This window comes from Caretta caretta, chromosome 26, assembly GCF_965140235.1.
Source record: "Caretta caretta isolate rCarCar2 chromosome 26, rCarCar1.hap1, whole genome shotgun sequence".
NCBI lineage: Eukaryota > Metazoa > Chordata > Testudines > Cheloniidae > Caretta > Caretta caretta.
This window is the reverse complement of record NC_134231.1, coordinates 12,174,701-12,197,925: the sequence shown is the minus strand read 5'-3', so window position 1 is coordinate 12,197,925 and position 23,225 is coordinate 12,174,701. Positions and strand designations below refer to the sequence as shown.

The following is a 23,225-nucleotide window of genomic DNA, read 5'->3' as shown; positions in this document are numbered from 1 at the left end:
GATGGTGTGGATTGCACTCTCAGCAAATTTGCGGATGATACTAAACTGGGAGGAGTGGTAGATACGCTGGAGGGGAGGGATAGGATACAGAAGGACCTAGACAAATTGGAGGATTGGGCCAAAAGAAATCTGATGAGGTTCAATAAGGATAAGTGCAGGGTCCTGCACTTAGGACGGAAGAACCCAATGCACAGCTACAGACTAGGGACCGAATGGCTAGGCAGCAGTTCTGCGGAAAAGGACCTAGGGGTGACAGTGGACGAGAAGCTGGATATGAGTCAGCAGTGTGCCCTTGTTGCCAAGAAGGCCAATGGCATTTTGGGATGTATAAGTAGGGGCATAGCGAGCAGATCGAGGGACGTGATCGTTCCCCTCTATTCGACATTGGTGAGGCCTCATCTGGAGTACTGTGTCCAGTTTTGGGCCCCACACTTCAAGAAGGATGTGGATAAATTGGAGAGAGTCCAGCGAAGGGCAACAAAAATGATTAGGGGTCTGGAACACATGAGTTATGAGGAGAGGCTGAGGGAGCTGGGATTGTTTAGCCTGCAGAAGAGAAGAATGAGGGGGGATTTGATAGCTGCTTTCAACTACCTGAAAGGGGGTTCCAAAGAGGATGGCTCTAGACTGTTCTCAATGGTATCAGATGACAGAACGAGGAGTAATGGTCTCAAGCTGCAGTGGGGGAGGTTTAGATTGGATATTAGGAAAAACTTTTTCACTATGAGGGTGGTGAAACACTGGAATGCGTTACCTAGGGAGGTGGTAGAATCTCCTTCCTTGGAGGTTTTTAAGGTCAGGCTTGACAAAGCCCTGGCTGGGATGATTTAACTGGGAATTGGTCCTGCTTTGAGCAGGGGGTTGGACTAGATGACCTTCTGGGGTCCCTTCCAACCCTTATATTCTATGATTCTATGATTCTATGCGGCAGTGGCTGAGAGCCCATCGGTTCAAGATCCCGGGATCCTCTCAGACAGATACATACTCAGGGTGCCTAGTTTCAGCTGCAATCTGTTTTTAGCACACAGGCTTGCTCAGAACTAGCACAGGTATGTCTCTTTGAGCTGGGATCCACACCCCAGCTTGAAGGGTAGACATACCCTTGGTTTCTGCATAGACAAGCCCCAGGGTTTTCTAAACTGTATTACGTCTTGAGGGTCAGATTCTATCACCTTCATTCATTGCAATTAGTCACAGGAACAACCCCAGCAGAGACAGCGCTATGCATTGAGTAAGTACCTCTCTGTGCCCGTTAGGATCGGGCTCTAAGTCAAGGAGCGCTGAGTGGGGGTGCAGGCAGGCTTGGAGTCAAGCGAAGAGCCAGGCCTTACAAATGAGAGCAGCCAAGATTAGGGGTTGACTGCTTGATTCCAAATGTTCTCTGCTCTGCAGGCCCTGGAAAGAAAGCTTCCTCCTCCATGCCGTTTGCGCTCTATCCCAAACCCTTATGGAATCACGGCAGGGATGCCTGCAGAAACTGTATTCACTGTCTGAATTAGCAAAGTTAATGTGTCCTTACAGCCAGCCTCTGGGGGGGCGCGGGGAGTTTGGAGAGGGGAGATCCAGCTTTCACCATATCAAATGTTATCCATATTTCGATGCTAGCTGTATCCCAGTGACAAACCAGCAAGCCCGGCAAATACCCAAGCCGTTGTATCACCGTTTTAAACGTGTCCCATATTTGCCTACGCAGAAGGAGTGAAAGGTAGTTTGTTGGCAAAACAGCCAGGGAGCAATATATTCATGATGAATATGTACAAAGGGAACCGCTGCTCTGCTACGTATATTGCATGGGCTTTACACAAGCTGTGACAAGTATCAGCCAAGAGTGCGGTCTAGCAATTAGAGCAGGGGATCCATGGGTTCTATTCCTCACACTGTGTGACCTTAGGCAAGTTGCCGAAATGATCTGTGCCTCAGTTTCCCCATCTGTAAAACGGAAATCATATTGTGTGCCTCACAAGGGCGTTGGGTGGCTCAGCACCTCTTTGTAAAGCCCTTTGGGATCCTTAGTTGAAAAGTGCTATGGAAGTCTGGTGTGTTAATTATAGTTCTCTTGGTAAATCCAATAAAGAAATCTAACGGGACAAGGGGAAAAAAGAGAGAGGGAGAGGAGAAGGAAGAGGAAAAGAGAAGAGAGGCATGCATGCAATTGTTTAATTGCTTCTTCCCAGAACACAGCTTCCTGAGTTCATTGTCAAAGAGGATCATTCATTAACACTAGTTGCAAAAGAAGCCCTTTGCAAAACACACACCCCAGTCTGTGTTTGTGGGCTCGGAAGAAAAAACAGCATGTGTGAGCAAATGGAAAACCCAAGTGCCTAGATACCCTTAGCACTGTTTAAATGTACAGCTCATTTAGCAGACAGGCTTCCAGGAGTTCTGACCATCCTCGGCCAATCTGCTGCTGTTGGGCATTGTGTTCGGTTAGCAATAACCCCTTCTTCTCCGGATTGCTGTAGATGGAATTTGCAACCTCTTTTTCCCAGGGAGGAAGTTGAGAGACTTCTGGTTTTAAATCTAGGCCAGATTTACACGTAAAGCATAGACTGACCTAGCTACCTTGCTTGGTGGCTCTGAACAATTTTGCACCCTGAACACTGTAATTAGATTGACCTAACCCCTGGTGTAGACATGGCTAGGTCGACGGAAGGATTCTTCCATCAGCCTCTTGGAGAGAGAACCCTTCCATTGCTGTAGGAACTGTCTACACCACGGTGCTACATATGCTTTATGTTACATGTGCTTTAGCAGCATAGCTCTGCCACTGCAGTGGCTATCGTGTAGACGTATCTTTAGTTGCGAATTCTAGCTCTGCCTGCATTCAAAGAGGGAAAATGAAACCAAGGAGGCAACATGAAGCACAAGCTCTTTCCCCAGCTCTAGGACATGTGAAATCAATCTGGGTCAGAGGATCCCTGGGGGGAGGGATAGCTCAGTGGTTTGAGCATTGGCCTGCTAAACCCAGGAATGTGAGTTCAATCCTTGAGGGGGCCATTTGGGGATCTGGGGCAAAAAAAATTGGGGATTGTGCCTGCTTTGAGCAGGGGGTTGGACTAGATGATCTCCTGAGGTCCCTTCCAACTCTGATAGTCTATGTTCCTTCCCGGCCACATTGTCTCAACCCATCAGTGTCCTGTTTTCTCCCCATCACAGCAAAACTGCTCTGGCTTCTTTTGAAATCAAGGGCCAAATTCCCATTCAATGGGAGCATGATATGGTCTAGTCTGTGTAAATACCATAGGCCTGATTCCCCACTGCTCTGCAGCTCCTGTGCAAAGTGGATGAAACACACCACCAACTTCAGATCACACCCACTTTGCAGAGATGTATAAATACCCAAGGTGCACGGCATAGGAGAGCCAGGCCCAGTGGACTTACGATGGTGTCAGAGAGAAGGGAATCAGGCCATGACAATTTCCTTACAGCGTGGGCCAGATTCTGCTTCTATTTAAACTAATGTCAATCTAGAGTATCCTCATTGAAGTCTCTGGTGGAGTGATTATAATAAGGCCGCAGGGCTAGCTCTAGGCAAGCTGGAAAATGCCCACCCCTTATTAGCCGGCAGTCTCCCAGTTGAAACCACTTCTCCGATATTCTGCTGACCCTTATCTTTAACAACCCTAAAGCAATCAGCTGTTCCGTCTGTATGGCAAAGCCAGGCGATCCGGTCCTGTAGCCACACAAAGTAGTAGCCCTTCTAGTGAGATGGGGGACCCTGCCTCCATAAATCCTCATGCCTTGTGTCTTTCTTTTGTGAAGGTGCTAAGAAGACGGACACCAGCCCAGCCCTTGCTGATCCCGCTGCTGCTGGAGAGATGGCGCAGCCGGCAGCAGTGATTGTGAATGGGAAAGATGATGACCAAACTGCAGAAGACACCCTAAGCAAAGGAATGAGCCAGATGACCACAACCACAGATGCTGACCCAGATGCCCCTAAGGACAAAACCGAGTCAATCACCAGTGGGCCTGTGTCCCCAGAAGGCTCGCCATCCAAATCTCCCTCCAAGAAGAAGAAGAAATTCCGGACCCCATCCTTCCTGAAAAAAGGCAAAAAGAAGGAGAAGGCTGAATCTTGATTCCTCTCCAGGCCTTCTCCTCCTGCTGCCTCCTTCCTTCTCCCCCACCCACCAAGGTTACCAGAGCAGTAGAAGAAGCTGATAGCCAATAGCTGCCTCTCCTAGAATGGTTTGTGCTGAGATAGAACCAGAGGTTGAGGGTCCCGGAATGACTCCCGTGTAATACGTGTGGCTGAGACAACACCTAGACTTTGGGGGGAATGAGGCAAATTTTATGGGTACCCATGGCGTGAGATGTATCGTTCCCCGTTAAACCGGTTTTTGAAGAAGTAAGCGAGTTTAGGAATGATTGTGGTCCTTATTTTCTGCTCAAGGGAGCTAGTCACTAATTTCACAAGCTGTAAAACTGGTTCTCTGTACCAGTTCCTCCTCGTCACAGTGCTAATGCTCCAAACCATTTATTTCCCGTGGGCTGAGGTCTTTCCACGTGCTGCTACCTTTACAGCCCACGTGGCCACCTTTCAGAAATAATTTGGTGCAAGAACAGACCCTCACGAAACAGGAGGGGACATTGACAATGCTTGATTCCTTTTTTCCAGTTCTGCAGTGGAATCCTGGCTAATTACTTTGTTGCAATTCACTGTATAATCTCAAATGGAGACCATCCAATTTATCAAAACCCAAAGGTGAAGGATTGCTCTCCTAGAAGGAAGGGTCAGGCTGTGGACCCATGACCTTTTGCTTCCTGGGTGACTACCTTGCACCTAGGCTAACAAGCCATCTTCAAGTTCCTTTCTAGCCAGAATGGTGACACCAAGTTATCTAACGATCCATTTGCTGCGGTAGTGAAGCCTCTTGGAAATGACTATTGTGTCTCAGTCGGTGGGGAACTACACAAATCCCTCCCCCAGAATAACACACAAGATAACGTGTCCCACTATAAATATAGTGGTAAGAGCGGGGAAGGAAAAAAAGCCTCCAGGAACTCTCTGTGTTAAGTTTAAGAAGCAAGGAAATTTCAGTCACTAAGTGCTACTTTGTTAGTTTGGAATAAATGCATGCTGACGATATCACTCCTGTAATAATCACTGCAGAATGAAAAGCCTATAGAAAATGCGACTTCACCCCCACTTGCTGCGCTACTAATTAATTACACTTAGACGAGGCTGTGATGCAGATATGAGACCTGTTAGCGCTTTTCATTGCGTTCAGCTTCCGCTGGCTCGGCAGATGTCATTCCAGACTGGCAGCGAAGAGGGGCTGTGAGTACATTCCCTCTTCCCCACCCGCCCCCTCCCGCCAACCCCCAACTCCAGAGTGAAAATGAAACACGAGTTCACTCCAGTGACATGTTATTGCCAACTGGCTTAACCTGCCCCCTCCCCATCTCTAACCTTCACCCTCTCTTCAAAATAAGACAAAGTTACCAACAGTTGAGGATTATTACAATTTCCAGTTCAGAGAATCTTAGAAATATAGGGCTAGAAGGGTCCTCGAGAGATCATCTAATTCATCCCCCCATGCTAAGGTAGGATTAAGTAAACCTAGACCATCCTTGACAGGTGTTTGTCCAACCTGTTCTTAGAAACTTCCAATGATGTGGATTCCACAACCTCTCTCGGTAACCTGTTCCAGTGCTTAACCATCTGTATAGTTAGAAAGGTTGAACTAATATCTAACCTGTCATGCCACAGTTAAAGGAGATAAACAGGCCAATGTTCCTCTGTCACTTTTAGGACTCTGGCATTAAGGGTGCTAACCAAATGAGATCTTGATCTTGCCCCATTGAAACAGAAGTTTTCCATTGGCTTAAATGGGAGCTGGCTCAGACCCTGAAGGCTTAGGGTGGCCGTTCTCAAACTATGGGCTATTGTTAGTCCACAGAATGGCACCTGGAGAACCATGCAAGGGAGTGGGGGGTGGGTTTGAGAAGCTGGGAAAGAGGTGGTCCATGGAGAAATCTTTCTCTGTCATCAGGTCCACAGAATGGAAGGCTTGAGAACAACTGACTTAGGAGGATATTGTAGTCTGTATACTGATGCGGTGTTCTGGTTCAGGTTCATCTCTAACATCTACCCGTAGATCTATAAAATCAGGAAGCTAGCCCTCTTTCTGTAGTGGCCTGGACTTGAAACCGTGAAACCAAACTCCAGTGAAGTTTGGATTTGGATGTGATTCCGGATCCTTAATTTGTATGTGTATGAAGCCAACTGGCTGGAAAAATTCTGATAAAAAAGCAACAACTTTCATTGTTTTGTTTTTTTTAAATGTTCCAGCCCTGTGGTTTTCAGAGTCTCATCTTTGTTGGAATGAGGCTGTGGGGTCCAGTGGTTAAAGCACATGACTGCCTCTTAGGAGACCAGGGTTCTATTCCCAGCTCTGGCCTGGTGGGTGGCCTTGGATTAGTCTCTGTACTTCAGTTTTGCCTATGTGGTTTGAGCTCTGCTGTTGAAAAGTGCTCTATGTGAACACTAGGTATGGTTATTTATTATTCCCTTTCATAGTAACAGCATCTGTTCAGGCAAAATGTCCTTGAAATAAACTTTTTTAATCAGGCTCTTGTGGTGGGGAATCCAAGAACGTGCATTCTAGCAAGATCCACACTGAGAAAGTAGCTGATGCATTTTCGTCATAGGGTAAGGAATCAGCTCCCCAATCTTGCATCACGATTTGCCTTAATACAGAACTATGGGGTGATTCGCAATTTTTAATAAGCACCAAAATCTTGCTTTGCTTTTTTTTTTTTGGAGGGGGTGGGGATAGGCTGGAGGGGAAGATATTTTGAAAACACAAGGTCTTTTTGTTTTAAAGAGCAAGTTACTAGGTATGTTTGGCAAATGTGGAACGTGAAAAAAAATCAACAAAAAAACCTCAATGGCAAAAACAGCATACCTTTTAGATATGTACTCTTGGTGTTCATGTATGCTAGATAAATTAAATCCAGGTTCTTGAGGATAGCTGTGGCTTAAGTTTCTGTTGCCTAAATCCATTGTATGCACGATGGGCAGATTTTGACAAATTAAAGGCCCAAACCTATAAACATTTACTGTTGGATATTGTGCTTATTACCGTTAGATTTTAAGGCCAAAAAGGCTCATTATGACGATCTAGTCTGAATTCCTGAATAGCACAGGCCAGAGAATTTCACCCTGAGTGATCCCGCTGAGTCAATGGTTATTATTGACCATGATGTCTTATTGTTATTTAATATCTGAATTACAACTCTGCCCAGAGGCCCATGATCGGGATTGGGGCCCCATTGAACTAAGTGCTGTATAAACATAGATGAAAGCATGGTCCCTGCCTCCAAAGAGCTTGAAAACTTGGGTCATTCTTCTGCAACAGATTCCACAGACACATGTGAAGGGGTCCGTCTATGTGGTGTCAGTCACAGTAATGGGCCTATGACCTCGGTCCTGCAGTCAGATCATCTGGGGTCCCACAAACTCCAGTGGGGCTTCACATGAATGCGTACACGCCATGTGGATCAGATTGCAGGACTGGGGACTAGAGTGGTGACTGAGTCTTATGCTGAGGTGAATTCCACCCTTAGTACAATTAATACATGGGGCAAAATTCAGACTTCATATAGCTAATAAGTTCAATTGACTTCCTTATTTGCTACTTGAACTGGAGTTGCACCTGTTTACACCAGCTCTGATTTTTGCCCTGTAGTGTGTCCAGTTTTAAGGTATGGTGCTGGGTGTTGGGCACCAAAGAAGAAAAACATGAGCAAATGGTCTGCTCCACAGAAAGCAAAATGTTGAGATGGGTGACTGGGGTAAGCCAAGAAGGGCCATGTGAGGAACATGTAGGTTAGAGACATGCTCAAAGTAACAGCCATAAACTAAAGAACGAGGGAGTGCAGGCTCAGACGGTTTGGTGATGTAAAGCGCAGTCTAGACAATTGTGTGGGTAAGAGAGTCCACGAGATCAAGACTGAAGGGAAAAGACAGAGAGGCTGACCCAAGAAGAAATGGTGGGATGTCATAAGGGAAGACATGGTAGTTTGTGGTGTGATAGAAGCTATGGCATTGAGCAAAGTGCTTTGGAGAGAGAGAGGACACGTAGAGCGGACCCCATATGATGGGATTAACGCCAGGAAAAAGAGGAGGCGTGTGCGTGTGTGTCTAAGTCAAATAAATAGGTGCACAGAGCTAGGCTTAATGCCTGAAAATATCATGGGGAGCAGAGGCAAAAGTAATATGGCTCCCCACATTGTATTTCGAAGAAAATAAAGAAAGGCTCAGAGCTAAGTTCTTGGAATGTCTCAAGTCACCATTCCCCCAGATGCCTAAGAGGTTCACAGCTTGGTTCTAAGGCTTTTTACTTTTCTTCTTTTTCCTCTTTCCTATTGCTCTTTTGCGTCTCCTCTCACCCCTTCTGTACTCCTGCTTTCCTCTACTCTTGTTTTCTATCTACCATCTTGGATATGTTTGTTGATGGCACCATGGCCGATTGCCACTTCCTTCCCCTTCCTTCTGATGCAAGGTTGGTGTCAGCTTGACATGCGCCCAATTCAGAGCTGTATTTTGGGTATAAAGAAAAGGAGTACTTGTGGCACCTTAGAGACTAACCAATTTATTTGAGCATGAGCTTTCGTGAGCTACAGCTCATGCTCAAATAAATTGGTTAGTCTCTAAGGTGCCACAAGTACTCCTTTTCTTTTTGCGAATACAGACTAACACGGCTGTTCCTCTGAAACCTGTCATTTTGGGTATAGACGCTGGTACCACCAAAGTTAAAGGATGTTTAGATCCAGTGTTCTTGCTGGACCTGTCCCTGGCAGAGATGAGACCATTTCAAAACCCATGATCCAAATTTTGCAGTCTGGGGCTGGGGATCATCTTTAATCTTACCAGTCTTCTAAATTGCAGGCTGCCTGGCTTTTATCACACTAGGCAGTAAAGGCCACAACCCAACATGCAAGATCAAGTACGATGAGATTCTGAACCATGAAATGCAGCAAGAAATCAATATAAATCTCCATTCCTTCTGCTTCTGCCTTTTTGTTCTTCAGTGAAATGTCACACTCAATATTGGTTCTAATGCCTCTCTTTGCAGCCTTACACATCTGGACTCCCATTCAATTAGGGGGAATTTCACTTGTGTGAAGCATACAGCGCTGGGGTCTAATAGACTGTCTTTCAAAACAGCATTAGTTATAAGCATTAATTTTAAAGGATAGGAATTAAAAAGGGATAAGACATTCACCAACTGGGATCAGAAAGAAACTGCTACTGTCCTTGTATGGGGAAGTATTGCATTATTAGATACAATTACAAGGTATTGATCCCTTCTTCTCAAGCACTGTCCACTGTGAGAGACAGACCTTTGGACTAGATAGATCATTGATCTGTTATGGCCACATTCCTATGAAATGCCATGATTTCCTATGTTTAAGACTGAATGTCTAGCAGTGGTTACATATGAGTTTGCATGTAAAAACAAAACAAGCCCTGAATGCCAGAACCTGAACTGCCAAAAGAGGCCTGGCAAAGTGACTGGGAGCCAAGCCAAGCCCCAGACATGATTTAGAAGTGTCAGATAAAATAGCCTGAAAGGGACCTGAACCAAAACCCCAGGTCTGATCATTCCTGAACTGTGATGAAGCTTGGATCTGAATCCAAATTCTTGCAGCTTAAGGCCATCTCCTCTATAATAGCCCTTGGATTTGACCCTAATTTGGAGCTGAAACCATACTGGTAAATATTACTCACTTTACTGAATATGTACAACATTCCTCACAAGTGATTCATTGAATAGTTGTGCTGGTGCCATTCAGGATCAGACTCTGAGCTTCCATTAAGACCCGCTGAAGTCCTGATTCTAATCTCGCTTCCCGTGGTTTCACACCAGCACAGCACCATTGACTTTAGTGGAGTCAGTCATGATTTGAGGCCTGATCCAGAGCCTGCGCAAATCTATGGAAGTGTTTCCATTGACGTGTAGGGCTTTGGATCGGTCCTTTTCATCAGTATAAAGGAGAGCCAAATCAGGTGTGGACATCAGGGGGCATTGTGGGCGCTCAGAATCAGGCCCATGAAGAGTCAGTGAGAGCCTTTCACACATAAGGCACAGAACTGCAAAAGCCTAATGCACCAATTCCCTCAGAATAACCAGATCCACATAATTTAGGAATCTCCAGGGCTTCTGTTGTCTTTTTTTTGTTGAGCTGTTCTGAAGAGAAGCACTTGAGTTAATAAGGAACAATGACCATAGACTAGCTCTGTAATTACATGATATTTACTTACTGGTTATTCATTTATAAGTTTACATCTGTTCATGCTAACACTTGTGCCATGTAATCATCAAGGCATAAATAACCATATAATTATTCTGAAATTACCCCCTAATTATCCCTGCCATTATGGATCTGATTTATGGTTATTTGTTCCCGGGAAAGGGGAGTGGGGGGAGAAGAGGAAGAGCTCCGTGTGAAGCAATGGCAGAAATGTACGGGATCTAATTCTGTCTTCTCCACCCTTCCTGAATGCTCCCAATGCTTGGCTGGATTCTTGGAGAAGGCTTCATGCAGAAGTGTTTTGTGATTCACAGAGGGCTGGACTGGCACCTGGCAGTCCAGCCACATTAAGGGCAGCATGGAACTGCAGTGCCCCAGGGAAAGCACGCAGTCTCCATTGTGACTGTGAGAATCACAACTGGATCCCTGCTTCCTCTTTTTTCCACAGGGGAAATAATCTTCCCCAACCCTTTTATTGGCACACGTCACTTCCCTCTCCAGCTGGCTCAGTTATGTTGGCTGGCATGTTCGGGGAGGAGCCAATGCCCATCCCTCCCTGCCCACCTGCATCAGAGGGGGTTTGGCAGCCGCTTTCCCCGCTGTACAGGGGCTGGTGCTGCAGGTATCCAATCCAGGTGAATATAGGAGCATACACCTATATGCAGCTGGGCTGCTGACTGATCCTGGAGATGCTTGATCAAGGTTATAGCCGTACAATTTGGAGACTGGGCGGAGAGGAGGGAGAGGGCTTTTTAAAATAACACACACAGCCTGTAGCTCTTTTCTTGCAGTCACACATATACTGGATTTTGAGCACCTACCCAGAGAAACAGACTGCTTGAAATATGAGTTAGAGGGAGGTTGTGACTATCCATTATCCTGTGTCTGAGTAGAAGAGCTTCATTCTTACTTTCAACCTCCTACAACAACGCCTGCACTGTGGACCATACCACACAGGGACTGTCTTTGTCTTAAGCAAGTATTTTAAAATAGCCCCAAAGCTTCCAGTTCAAATTTGTTTGCTAGATTTTTTTCTTTTCTTTTTTTTTAAAGAGAGACCCTGGGCCAAATTCAGCTCTGGAATAAGCAGGCACAAATCCTCATTCTCTTCTGTTTAGGTTCATAGACTGTGCTCATCACCATGGTATCTGAGAACATTGAACTGGATTCTCCTCTCACTGATACTAGTGTAAAGTAGGAGTGACGCTATTGAAGCCAATGAAGGTGTAAACACAGAGGAAGGTCTTAATCCAATGCCCACTGAAGTCAATAGAAAGACTCCATTGTCTTCTGTAAGTGCTGGATCGGACCCTCTATGAGAGTAGCATAAGGCTTGTTGAGTTAACTGGTAGGTGCACTCACTCACAAGACCTTTCGTCCCACCTTTGCTAGGCTACTGGGCTGGTGCTTTGAGCAATTATTTCCATCAGGTTTTTCAATCCAAGGCCAGTGCATATGCATTGGTCTGAACGGAGTGTTTGGGTGTTAGCCTGACAACTGTCAAACACCAAACAGATTGGGAGGGTGGAAGAAACTTGTCTTTCAAAGAAACATTCATCTAGAACTGTAGTCCCTCGTTTGTACGTGTTCATTGAGTTCACAACCAGTAGCTGGCCTGATTTGAACCACAGTTGCAGGGAAGTCAAGGCAAAAGGCTAGGCACTCCTCACACTTCAGAAATAGACATCACAATAATTCAGCCCCCTACCAACATGAATCTTAGAGAAGATTTCAGAGTAGCAGCCGTGTTAGTCTGTATTCGCAAAAAGAAAAGGAGTACTTGTGGCACCTTAGAGACTAACCAATTTATTTGAGCATAAGCTTTCATGAGCTACAGCTCACTTCATCGGATGCATAAAGTGAGCTGTAGCTCACGAAAGCTTATGCTCAAATAAATTGGTTAGTCTCTAAGGTGCCACAAGGACTCCTTTTCTTAGTGGCTCACGAAAGCTCATGCTCAAATAAATTGGTTAGTCTCTAAGGTGCCACAAGTACTCCTTTTCTTTTTTCTTAGTGAAGATGAACTTTGCAGAGAGACCCTCCGTGCTTGGCGGCGAGGGGAATAAGAATATGGCAGTAGCGGGCTGCTAAAGCAATGGAAATGGCTAACAGGTGACATCAAACCGATGGAAATATGAAATAACATCAGATTTCCCTTGCTGATTGACAGGTGAGCCTGCCTCAAATCCACAAGCAGGTGTTTTCCATCCTTCAAACCAGCTCTTTATGCTTTGCCTGTCACAGCAAATTGGCCTAGGGTAACAGTACACTAAAATGTATAGTAACCCAGGGTAGCCTGATCAGTATATTAACAATAACCAAACTAAGTAAGGTACAATGTTCTGTATATCAGTTGGGCTGTTAAAGTGAAATGTCTGTGTCTGACAATCGTTGCTTGAAAGTGCTATTTAATGTCTTTGTCTGTAAATAAGCCCCAATGGTTGGGCTTTTGCTAATATTGTGAAGTTTTACATTAGGGTTCTGGTGTAAAGAACTTTATTGCTACTTAGACTCTGGTATCCTGTATCTGTGCATAATTACTTGAAAGCTATATTTTTTTCTGTATGTCAACATACACTTTTTCAGTGTGCGGGACATTCAGATTTGCAGTTTGTTTCCTGGGGGTTTTCCTTCGCAATTTTATATTCTGGTTTGGTTTTTAATCTTTCAATATCTAAGTCATCCTGCTGGTTAAAAGAGAATGTTGTGGTGTGATTTCCGAGGCCTTTATCTGCATTGGGTTAGAGTTTTGTTAAAACTGCATGTCCCTGCATACAGATGATTGTATATGCTCTTCTTTACTGAATGGATATTACTGTATTAAAGCAACTACACTCAGTGTGGGTATGGTTCTCTCTTTAGGCCTATGCAGGTCCAGCCCGAGTGATGTCAGGACCAGAGGGTTGTTGTTAAAATGCTATTCCCCTTTGATAGCTCTGGAACAGCAGCAAATGAAATAAACTTTCACCATAACACTTACAACACATTTTCTTTTCATGTGATTTTTGCTTTGGTAAGTTAAATCCTCCCATGAAGCCACTTCCATGATGCTGGCCTGAGCTGGAGGTAGCTTGAGGCAGAAGAAGGGTGTTCAGTCTTCCTGTCTTTCACTACTATGCTGAAACTGCTCATTAAAAATGCTACTGGCGGCTTTCCTACTCAATGACTGAAACTTCCCAAACAGATTTCACACAGTTCTTAGATCACTTTTAGTCATTACCACCGTGGGCTGGGCTGAACCAGCAATATAGAGGCAAACATCTGGCGCACCTAGCTCATTCCCTGAACTATCCAGCTGCTTTAGAACATTTCCTCGAAGACCGGTTACAAGCTTTTCCATGGGCCCTGTATACCAGCACTCAATGTGGCATTATTCTCTCAAGCTCCACTTATGACACCAAAATGAGACACTGCTCAGATTAAGTTGTCCAGCAATTTATAATATAATTGTCTCTCTTCCTTCTTGAAAGCTTTGCCTAGCACTGAAGTAGTCAGCAATGTTGACGTACCTTACTATCATTGAACTGCACCTCCATTGTGGTTCACTAAGGGTAGTTTACACCATTTTTTCAGGCTGTCTGCATTTCAGGCAGACATCACGGCACAGGTTTACATCTGGTTCCCGTTTTTAATGTTCTCTTTGGAATTTTAAGGGCTAGAGCCTTTGTTTTACGGGTAACTGAAGATTCTAAAGCACATGACAGAAGTCCTGGAGAAAATACCAGCATGATAAGTTGATATAAACCAGCCCAATCTGACCAGTGCATAAGATCCCTGTATCCAGTCCCTGTAGTCCCATTTGTCCTTCTTTAAGACAGTAGGAATTCATATGGGTCTTTCTCTGCCAGGCTGCCAAATTAGCAGCTCAGAGAATCCATGTAACACAGCTGGAATATGATACCACCCCCAAAGTAACATGAATTGATTGTATTAATGCCCACAGTTATTCAAGCCTTGGGTTTTATATCTTCACTGAAAGATGGCACCTCCTGATGCTATGCTGGGTTATTGTCTCACTACTCTTTCACAGGGAAAAGTACCACCTACTGAATCACCGGCATCTTAGATACTCCTTGGATGTCTCCCACCAATACAGTGATCCAGCCCAAAGCTACTTAGATTGCTTACAAGATGTAATGTGCTGGTCAAAATATAAGGTGGAATGGCTGCAAGGAATTATGGTGTGGTAGGAGGAGAAGGAGAGAACTCAGAAGCATCACAAAAAACATAGCTGAGTAGAGAATTAAGTGAGAATCCAACACATTTAAGAGAAAGGAGCATTGGGAATTAAGCTAATTTGTTGTAATATACAGAAGGAGCATTTCGTGGCCTGTGACCTCTCATGCTTCAAGATTACACTTAGCCTGAAGGATCCCGGGGTGCCTACATATGTAACACCCCTGAAATGCAACTACCTCACAACTGGAGGACAACAGCTGGCGCACAGCATGCTGCAGACAGCAGGGAGAAAGGAAATTGTGTCCACGGACACTTATGCAATTCCTGTCCCTTCTGAAAAGTTCCCTGAGATGACTTATGTCTAGGCAGAGCAAACAGGCCTCAGTTCATAGAATCATAGAACTGGAAGGGACTTTGAGAGGCCATCTAGTCCAGTCCCCTGCACTCAAGGCAGGACTAAGTGTATTATCAGTTCTTAAAGTCTCATCTCAGAAGCGCACACACACACAATGAATAAATTCCATAGAACCTCGCTAGATGGAAAGGCTGCATAGCTAGCCTGACACCGAAGAGGGTCAAGGCTTGATTACCCACGCCATCTTTGAGCCACGGGAGTAGCGATGAGCACACGGCACAAGAAAACAACGTTTGGTGGGGGCAAGAGAGTGATGAAAATATGAGTGGCAGTGTCTGAAAGACGGAGTTGTGTGACTTGTGACTCACACGTACGTGCAATCACCAATACCCTTGGGTATCAGTCAGCCCCCCCCGGCGCGCAGCTAGGTAAAATGTTGTGCGCAAGCCCTTGTGGTTGTGAAAACGGCTGGCACGCAGCGACGGAGAAGACACGTGCGCCACGGAGCACGAGCTGGGGCTGAGCTGGCAGCACGAGGGATCCCAAAATGGAGGCAAATGCTTGGGCGTTAACACGTCGTGGGTGGCGGGGGCTGCGCAGGGGCTTCAGCAGGGAGGTGCGCGGACGCTGGGATCTTGTCCTGTCGGCGCTGGGATCTCCCCGGGGTAGCTGCGCTGGTGCAAACAACGCAACCGCGGCGCCCACCGTGTCCACACTCGCGGTCTGCCGGGGTCTAACTCCAACCCGGGCCAGGCCCTGAGCCTACATGGGCTGGGCACTGCAACTCGGGACAAACCCTCGTGGTTGGGCCCTGCCATGTGGTTGGTGTGCGGCGGGAGGGGGGATAAGGGCAAGACTGTGCCCTGCGGGGCCTCTCCAGGGGCCCCGCCCCAGCCCAAAGAGGGGCTCAGGGGAACCCCATCGCCCCGGAACCAAGCATGCGGCGGAGCGAGTTCCCAGCCGGAGCCGGAGCGGGGACGGACGGCCCACCGGAAGTGCCCGGCGGACGGTTTTTCTGCCGGATGTGCGTGCCGGCTGGGGGCTGAGGCCGAGGGAGCCGTCGGGGTCCGGGCTCGGCGGGATGGTCCGGAGCCGCTCCAGGTCCCCCCCGCGGAGGGGTGAGCGCCTGGGGAGGGGGCGGAGATACCGGGGCGCCCCCTGCAATAGAGGAGGAGCGGGGGGGGGCGGTCTCACATGCACCGTCCGCCTGGGGGGAGGGAACCGCTGGTCCGCGGCCTACGGCGGCGGGGGGGGAAACACCTCCCTGGAGTAGAGGGAAGGAGCCCTTGATCTTTGCCCTGGGGGTCAGTGGAAGTCCCCCCCCCTCACCAAGAGAGGAGGGGAGGCGTCTAAATCCTTGCCCAGGGTGTGTGGGAGACATTAGCCCCATCGTCCAGAGACTGGATCTTTGTCGGGGGGGGGGGAGTATTACCCCCACCCAGAAAGGCAGGACTCCTCTGATCTCTGCCCTGGTACAGGGGATGAGTTAGACATCGCTCCGCAGCCAGGGGAGGGACCCCATGAAGCCAGATAACGGGGAGACCTATTCACATATGGGGGTAACAGGGGAGCTTTGCCTCCCTCCAGGAGAGGGGATCCCTGATCCCTACCCTGATACAAGGGTGGAGGGGAGATGCACCACAAAGCAAAGGGAGGGGGCCGGCTGTTAAAGGAAGGGAAACGAGCCAGCCCTAGAATCCAAACCCCCTGTGGCAGCGGCTCGCTGACCAGCATCTTGTCTGTTAGGAGGGATGGTCCCTATTTCTGCGTTGGTAATAGAGCCTTAACCGTTTTCCTTTTCTTTGTCTCTGAAAAGTTGAACTCAGAATTTTGCAATGAGTGCTGTCGTGCGTTCCTCATCTTTCCTTCTCTGCTCTCGTTGCTCTTAGGACAATCCTCTTTACCGCTGAGCAAGTCTTGAGGTTTAGGGGATGGAAGAAATCCTTCTCCCCTTTTTTTAGTTTTAGTCATGGCTGATATTCCCTTATAAACACAGGGCTTTACTGAAGCTATAACAAGGGTGGTGATAGTTCCAGCTAGCCAACACTAATCAGCACTCCCCGCTTCTTTCAGAACGTAGGCGCTCTCGTTCTGCTTCCCGGGAGAGGGAGAGGAGGCGACGGGAGCGTTCGAGGTCCCGGGAGAGGGACAGGAGGAGGAGTCGTTCCCGTTCCCCGCACAGGAGGCGATCCAGGTGAGAAAGTATCTGAATTATCTGAAGCCAATAGGCAGAGCTTCTAGCTGACAGCCCCATTCTCCCACTGTTCTTATTGGTGTAATTCTTACTGTGATATCAACAAGGTGACAGGGTACTACCTTTCCGTGGTGTGGGAAATGGTTTTTGGGTAGGCTGAGGGGAGGAAAAAACAATTCTACAGTCAGACAGATCTCACTGTTAGGAGGCTCTTTACTAATATTTAGCCTGTATTGTCCTTTACTTAACTAGAGCAAATGTGATGAAATTATGCCTCCTTGTATTTGTTCATTTGTTTGGAGTGCGTTAGCACCTGTGGTCTCTTGTCATGGGTCAGGGCTCCATTGTGCTAGGTGCTGTACAAACACAGAACAAAAAGATGGTCCCTGCCCCAAAGAGTTTACAGTCTAAGGGTAAGATGAGACAACAGATAACAAGTGTTTCCTTGTGCGCCCCCTCTGCCTGTGTTTAAGACAATGCCAGCCATTGTAACACCACATAACCATTATTCTGCTTCCTTGCTGTCACACGTAAAGCTGTAGGTGGGATTGCAGTTGAGTGTTTGTTGTAGATTCAACCTCCAGCACTTGTTACTGTGTTAACTGCTGCAATAGTTTCCTCTCTTGTTGTTAGATTGAAATCTGTACTTGTGTGAAATTCTAGGTCCCCGAGGCGGCATAGATCCAGCTCTTCTTCACCGTCCCGGCAGAAGGAAAGGCGAGACGATGAAAAGAAAGAAAACAAAGATGCCAAAAGCAAAGAGCATCAGATCACCGGTAACAGAGCAGAGTCCTAACCTTGGGAAGCAAAGCTGGCTCTTGGGGCTTTGCGTTGATCTTACCTTAATGCGTAGAGAACCAGTTAAAAACTACTGGACTTAAATAAAATTGGTAAATGGAGTAGATGCCTGTGAAAGTGAGGGCCTCTGCAACTGCATAAACCAGGATTACTAAAGGCAGATGCTAGTCAAATTTTCCCTCGATTATCCTTTTTCCATCTGCGAGTGCACCCGAGCCCTGGACCCACGCAACCCTTTTTAATAATACTTTGCCCTCCTAGGCCCTATTCCATGTGCTTAGTCATAGTTAATGCACAAAAACTGTTCTGGAAGAGATATGAAACCTCGTGCTTTAGGGCACAATTCAGTCACTAACTAGTAGGAGTTAGGATGTAGGGCAGATCATCTCATGCTGCCTACGGTAGGGTTTCTGGCATTTTCCTCTGAAGCATTTAGTGCTGGCCACTGTCAAAGACAGGAACTAGATAGACTTTGGGTCTGATTGAATTTGGCAACTCCAGTATTTCTGCAATTGGTTCTTCAGGGGCAGGCATTTGCAGCTTCATGGAGGTCCATGAACTGCAAAGGGACTCCATGCAAGACCGAAGAGTCAGTCCTTACAGATCTGATCCCAAGATCTAAGGCCTGACTGTGTCTTTAATCTAAGAGGATCTCTAAGCACTTTACAAATGTTAATGAATTAGGCAGCGCACGCACAGGATGAGGTAAGGAATTTTCCCCATCTGTATAATGGGGCAGAACTGAAATACAGAGTAGTTGTGGTTTGCCTGGTATTGTGCAGTCCATCCAAAGCACCAGCGTGGCTCTTATCTGCATTCCTAACAAAGCAGTTCACTTTCCTCTCTCATCTGCGATACTTGCTAAGTTTTGCTTTTAAAAAAAAGGATCTCAAGTATATGTGTAAAAACCAAAAAAGAAATTGAAACCACATTGTCTCCCCTAGAGGAAGTTTCCCTTCCATTTTCTGTTGCCTCCCATATCCCACCTTAATCGTCCGTCATTGTATGCTTCTAGTTATATATCTCTGTCTAGCTATGTCGCAAGCTCCTGAGGGCTGGGATCTTGCACTCCTATTCATCTGTAAAACATCGTGCACACGTGTGGTACTGTGTAATACATTAGTAAGACTGAATTTAAAAATAAATCTCAATTTCCCTGTGCTCTTCTTGCCATTCTCTTTGCTCAGTTCTCCGCTAGCACAAGGGTTGCAAACACTGTAGGGGAATGTTTGTTTTTCTTTGGCATTTAAAAGCAAAGGAACTTGGGAGTATTTTCATTAGATACTGTAAAAACAAACATCTGCAAAACCTCCATTTTTGGGCCAGATCTGACCTTGCGTTGTTCCTCTACCCCCTGGACCAGTTTTCTGTTCCAGAGCTGTGTTTGGTCAGACCAAAGAGCCAGTTTTGCAATACACATAGTGGTTTTGTCATACGCACAAATCTTTATTCCCTACCTTCCTAATCAGCATGTTCAATAAGTTTCCATCAGGTGCCTGGTAATTTTTCCTAGTATTATATTTCATATCCCTCTTGTATCTTTCTGTCTTTTCAGAAGAAGATATGGAAGGCAAAACAGAGGAGGAAATTGAGATGATGAAAACAATGGGCTTTGGATCCTTTGACACAACAAAAGTGAGTGGACTGTTCCATAGAACTTAAGTAAAAAGTCCTGACCTTCTTCCAGATTATATTTACAATTCATTCTTGGGTATAGCCAAGCTATCTTGGTAAGTTTAGGAAGATCCTTTACAAGAGGATGGAGGAAGTTTCGCTGTTTTGCTGTAATATTAAATCTCTCAATGTTACAGGTCTGTGTCTCAGCTTTTCAGTTTGTCAGTAAGTAGCAAGAAATAACTCATCAGTGTGTTGAAACATTGCATCAGAAGAGTATTGTTGATAGGAACTACAGAGGCGAGACAGTATTGATCTTATAATACAGAATTAGCATAGGACTTCAACATACTGGTCATGATTGGCAGCTCTGCCCCCTTGTGCTGTGAGCCCTTGAGCCCTCACAAGACAAGTAAGGTGGGACCAGGTCAGTGCTGTGCTGGGACAGAGGGGGTGTTGTGCTGGATCTTGAACAGATACCCCAGTGTGGTGCTGTGCTTCTAATGGTACTGGCTTTCAGGTGAGATGTTAAACCCTGTGGGTTTCCGAGGGAGCAGGGCTTCCTATATTGGCTTCTATTGTGGAAAAATGCGGATGTACTGATTTTATTTTCTTGTCGCTTGCCTCTACTGCTTTTGATCTGCTAGCTCCTGGCTACAGCCCCACAATATGGAATTCTAGTTGCAGAGCTTGGATCAGTCCTTTAGCGTGACTCTATACTTCTCCCTAAGAGTGTGATCCTGCAAACACTTAATACTGGTCATAGTGTTTACTACCCTATTGGTGCTAATTAATCATAACTGTAGTGTCTGTCTATGCACCACTCATGTTATAGCACCTTGTAATCATTATTTGCCCCTCAGAACTCCCCTGGGGGTAGGGTGGTATCATCCCTGTCTTACAGATGAGGCACTGTGGCACACAGAGGTTAAGTGACTTGCCCAGGGTCACACAGGGAGCTTGCAGCTGAGCCAGAAATTGAGCCCAGGTCTCCTGAATTACAGACAAGTGCCCTATCCACTAAACCATCCTTCCTATTCCTGATGGGTACTAAGGCCCCTTTTACTCAGAGCCCTGGGGAGGCCTGGGTACAGTGTATAAAAACATGTTCCAACTGTGCCTCCTATCCATGCTACAGCCTTGGTTAGACAAAGCTGTATCCTGCTACTGTTCTTCACGGCACCCCCATGGAAGCAGGTGGGAGTTAACACTGAGCTTTGTGATATGGTGTGACCTTTGGAAAGTGATTAGGTCTGTAGTTAGTTGCTTCTGAAAAGGGGGTTTGCTCTGTTAGTTCCATTCATCTGCGTTGTAAAACTAACCTAGCAAAGATCTAGAAAGTTGGTACTAACTGGTTTCAGCTTACATGCAGTGTTGCTGTAGGCTTCAGTCTGTGTAAGCTCGAAAGCGCGTCTCTCTCGCCAGCAGAAGTCGGTCCCATAAAAGACATTGCCTCACCCACCTGGTCTCTGGTTTCAAGTTGGCTTGCCTAAGAGTGACATACCCTGGGTTAGATGTGTTGATCCCAGCTCCACAATCTGTGCCCTTGTGTTGCTATGCCTCTTCCTAAACAGTTCTCTGTAAAACACACTGAGTTTTGGAGCTCTCTTTCCCATTGTATCTTTCAGGGGAAGAAAGTGGATGGCTCTGTAAATGCCTATGCTATAAACGTGTCACAGAAGAGAAAGTACAGGTTTGTGTTTCTACCACTTGGACAGACTTGCTCTGATTTGGAGGCTGTAATATCTGCTGCCTGCATGGGTATGTTGGAGGAGACATAATTTCTTTTCCAGGACAATCTGATTCAGAGAAGGCTTTGTAGTCCTGGTGAGAAGTATGGCGGTCTTTTGGATTATTGACTGAGAGGTCATTCTCATTTGTATTGAGGAGTGCTTGTTGATTTTACACCTCAGCAGTTGTTATACACTACTCAAAGCAAATGTGTTTCTATACACTACTCGAAACAGATATGTTTCTTGCCTCTAGTTTCTCTAAATCTCCATTGCTAATGGAGAGAGGAGTGAACCAAAGAACAAAGGTGCACTTGCTCCCTGTTTCAATATATGTAACTTTGTACGAAGCTCAGATGCTGTGGCAGTAAACACACTGTAAACACTTGGCTAGAGTGGGACAGAATGTCACTGGGACTCTTCTCCCCCTGCTTCTTGTAACTGCCTGAAAAATGTAGCCTACCTTCTCTTTTTTGTGCACTGTGCATCTCTAAGTTAAACTTAAGCACCAGTGAAACATACTGTATTGATGGCCCTGCGGACTGAAGTCCTTTAGCCACTGAACACAAACAGCCTGGCAAAGGCATGGCAAGCTTCCGAACCAGTGTGCCGGAGCCTGATATAAGCCAGGTTTGCACTAGAATCTTTTGTCAATATAGCAGGAGTGTGCTATCTGTTTTGCCAATATTTCTAAACTGGCAAAAGCCCTAGTGCAGATCCAGTTGTACTGGCATAAAAGTGCCTTTGTCGGTATAACTTATTTTGATCACTACATCAGGAAAAGCTATACTGGTGAAGACCTCCCTCTCTCCTCTCTCCCCCTCTTTTTTTTTTTTTTTGGTGTGTGTGTGTGTGGCCAATATAAGCTCAGTCTAGACATGAAGGGTTTGCTGGTGTAGACCTGATTGTAGTGATTAGCTCCAGTGGTTGGGTGAGTTCTCCATGGCTCATTCAACCATGACTTCTTCGCTAAGACTCCCAGCAGACATACCAGTTAGTGCCAATCCTGTTTGGTATTTCCCGAGAACACCCAGCTCATGTCACATGAGGCACGGACAAGCTGTCGTAGAGTGGGAGCAGCATTCTGTCCCAGCCAACCTGTGCTGGATTTCCACCAGCACTTTAATAAACACCAATCCCATATGAGTAGATTGGAGCTGCTAAAGCTCATCACAAGTACAGACAATTAAGTTCTAACTATGCTGATTTCTTTCCCCTCATCACAGGCAGTACATGAACAGAAAAGGTGGATTCAACAGACCGTTGGATTTTATTGCTTGATGTCTAGTCTTGTTACCTATGAAGAATGACATCTGGAGCACGAATGGTTAATATTTTATTGTCTCGCTGTGACTTGTGTGTGCTGGGGTCTCCGAGACAGGAACTCAGCTTCTCGCTGTAAAAAGAAATCAGCTTATTTATGAGAGTCCAGAAACGCTTGCTTTGCCTGCAAAGAGAGGGAAGAGAGGGTAAAAATGATGCTTTCTCGAAATGTTGGGTTTGAATATGTTCAGGCCTGTTTTGTTCCCTGTCAGGACTTTCCTGTTAGATGTATTTTTTCATTTCTTCTCTGAGTTTTTTAAAATAACGAAATGTTGTCAGTTACAATAAAAACCAGTATATATTTACCCCCACCCCAGAATTAAAATATGATGGCGTTGCTCAGGAATAAAGCACCAGAGAAGAGGCTGCTGGAGATGTCTGGGCAATTATTTGCCTGTCAAACAGAGGGATAAATCACTGTGAAGATAAATCTGGTTGAGGGTTTAAAACAGAATTATTTTGAAAGTGTGCTCATGGGAGAATGTTGAAAGAGAATTGTTTTCCTAATTTAAGATCCCCCCCCCTTACTTTTCACTTATCCCTTTCCTTACTAGTTAATAATCAAAGTTGTCAAGAACTACCGAGTAAGATAGAATAGCATAGTGTCAAAGGGTTGCAGTGAGTTTACGTAACGTGTTTGAATATTCCTCAGTTTTCATATTTGTTTACAGATTTGTTACTTAAAATTCTTCTTGAGGCTGATGCTTCTCTGAGCAAAGTTTGGAGGTAAATCTGGGTTATATTAAAGACCCAGAGGTGAAACATTTAA

At 45.8% G+C, this 23,225-nt stretch overlaps 2 protein-coding genes across 3 annotated transcripts in view; both read left to right on the top strand.

The window, feature by feature from the left end:
* Window positions 1-9,237, top strand: part of ADD2 (adducin 2) — a 99,776-nt gene extending 90,539 nt beyond the window's left edge. For both annotated transcript variants that reach the window (XM_048829540.2, XM_048829539.2), the window contains one exon: window positions 3,763-9,237. In XM_048829540.2, the coding sequence (XP_048685497.1) occupies window positions 3,763-4,079 (317 nt within the window). In that variant the 3' untranslated portion in view covers window positions 4,080-9,237. The remainder of the gene's footprint in view (window positions 1-3,762) is intronic.
* A 6,534-nt stretch (window positions 9,238-15,771) lies between these two features.
* On the top strand, window positions 15,772-23,225 carry SNRNP27 (small nuclear ribonucleoprotein U4/U6.U5 subunit 27). The gene is made up of 6 exons (XM_048829549.2): window positions 15,772-15,915; window positions 16,871-16,991; window positions 17,655-17,767; window positions 19,345-19,424; window positions 21,032-21,096; window positions 22,360-23,225. The coding sequence occupies exons 1-6, from the start codon at window positions 15,879-15,881 to the stop codon at window positions 22,412-22,414; spliced, it is 471 nt and encodes a 156-aa protein (XP_048685506.1). The 5' UTR covers window positions 15,772-15,878; the 3' UTR covers window positions 22,415-23,225.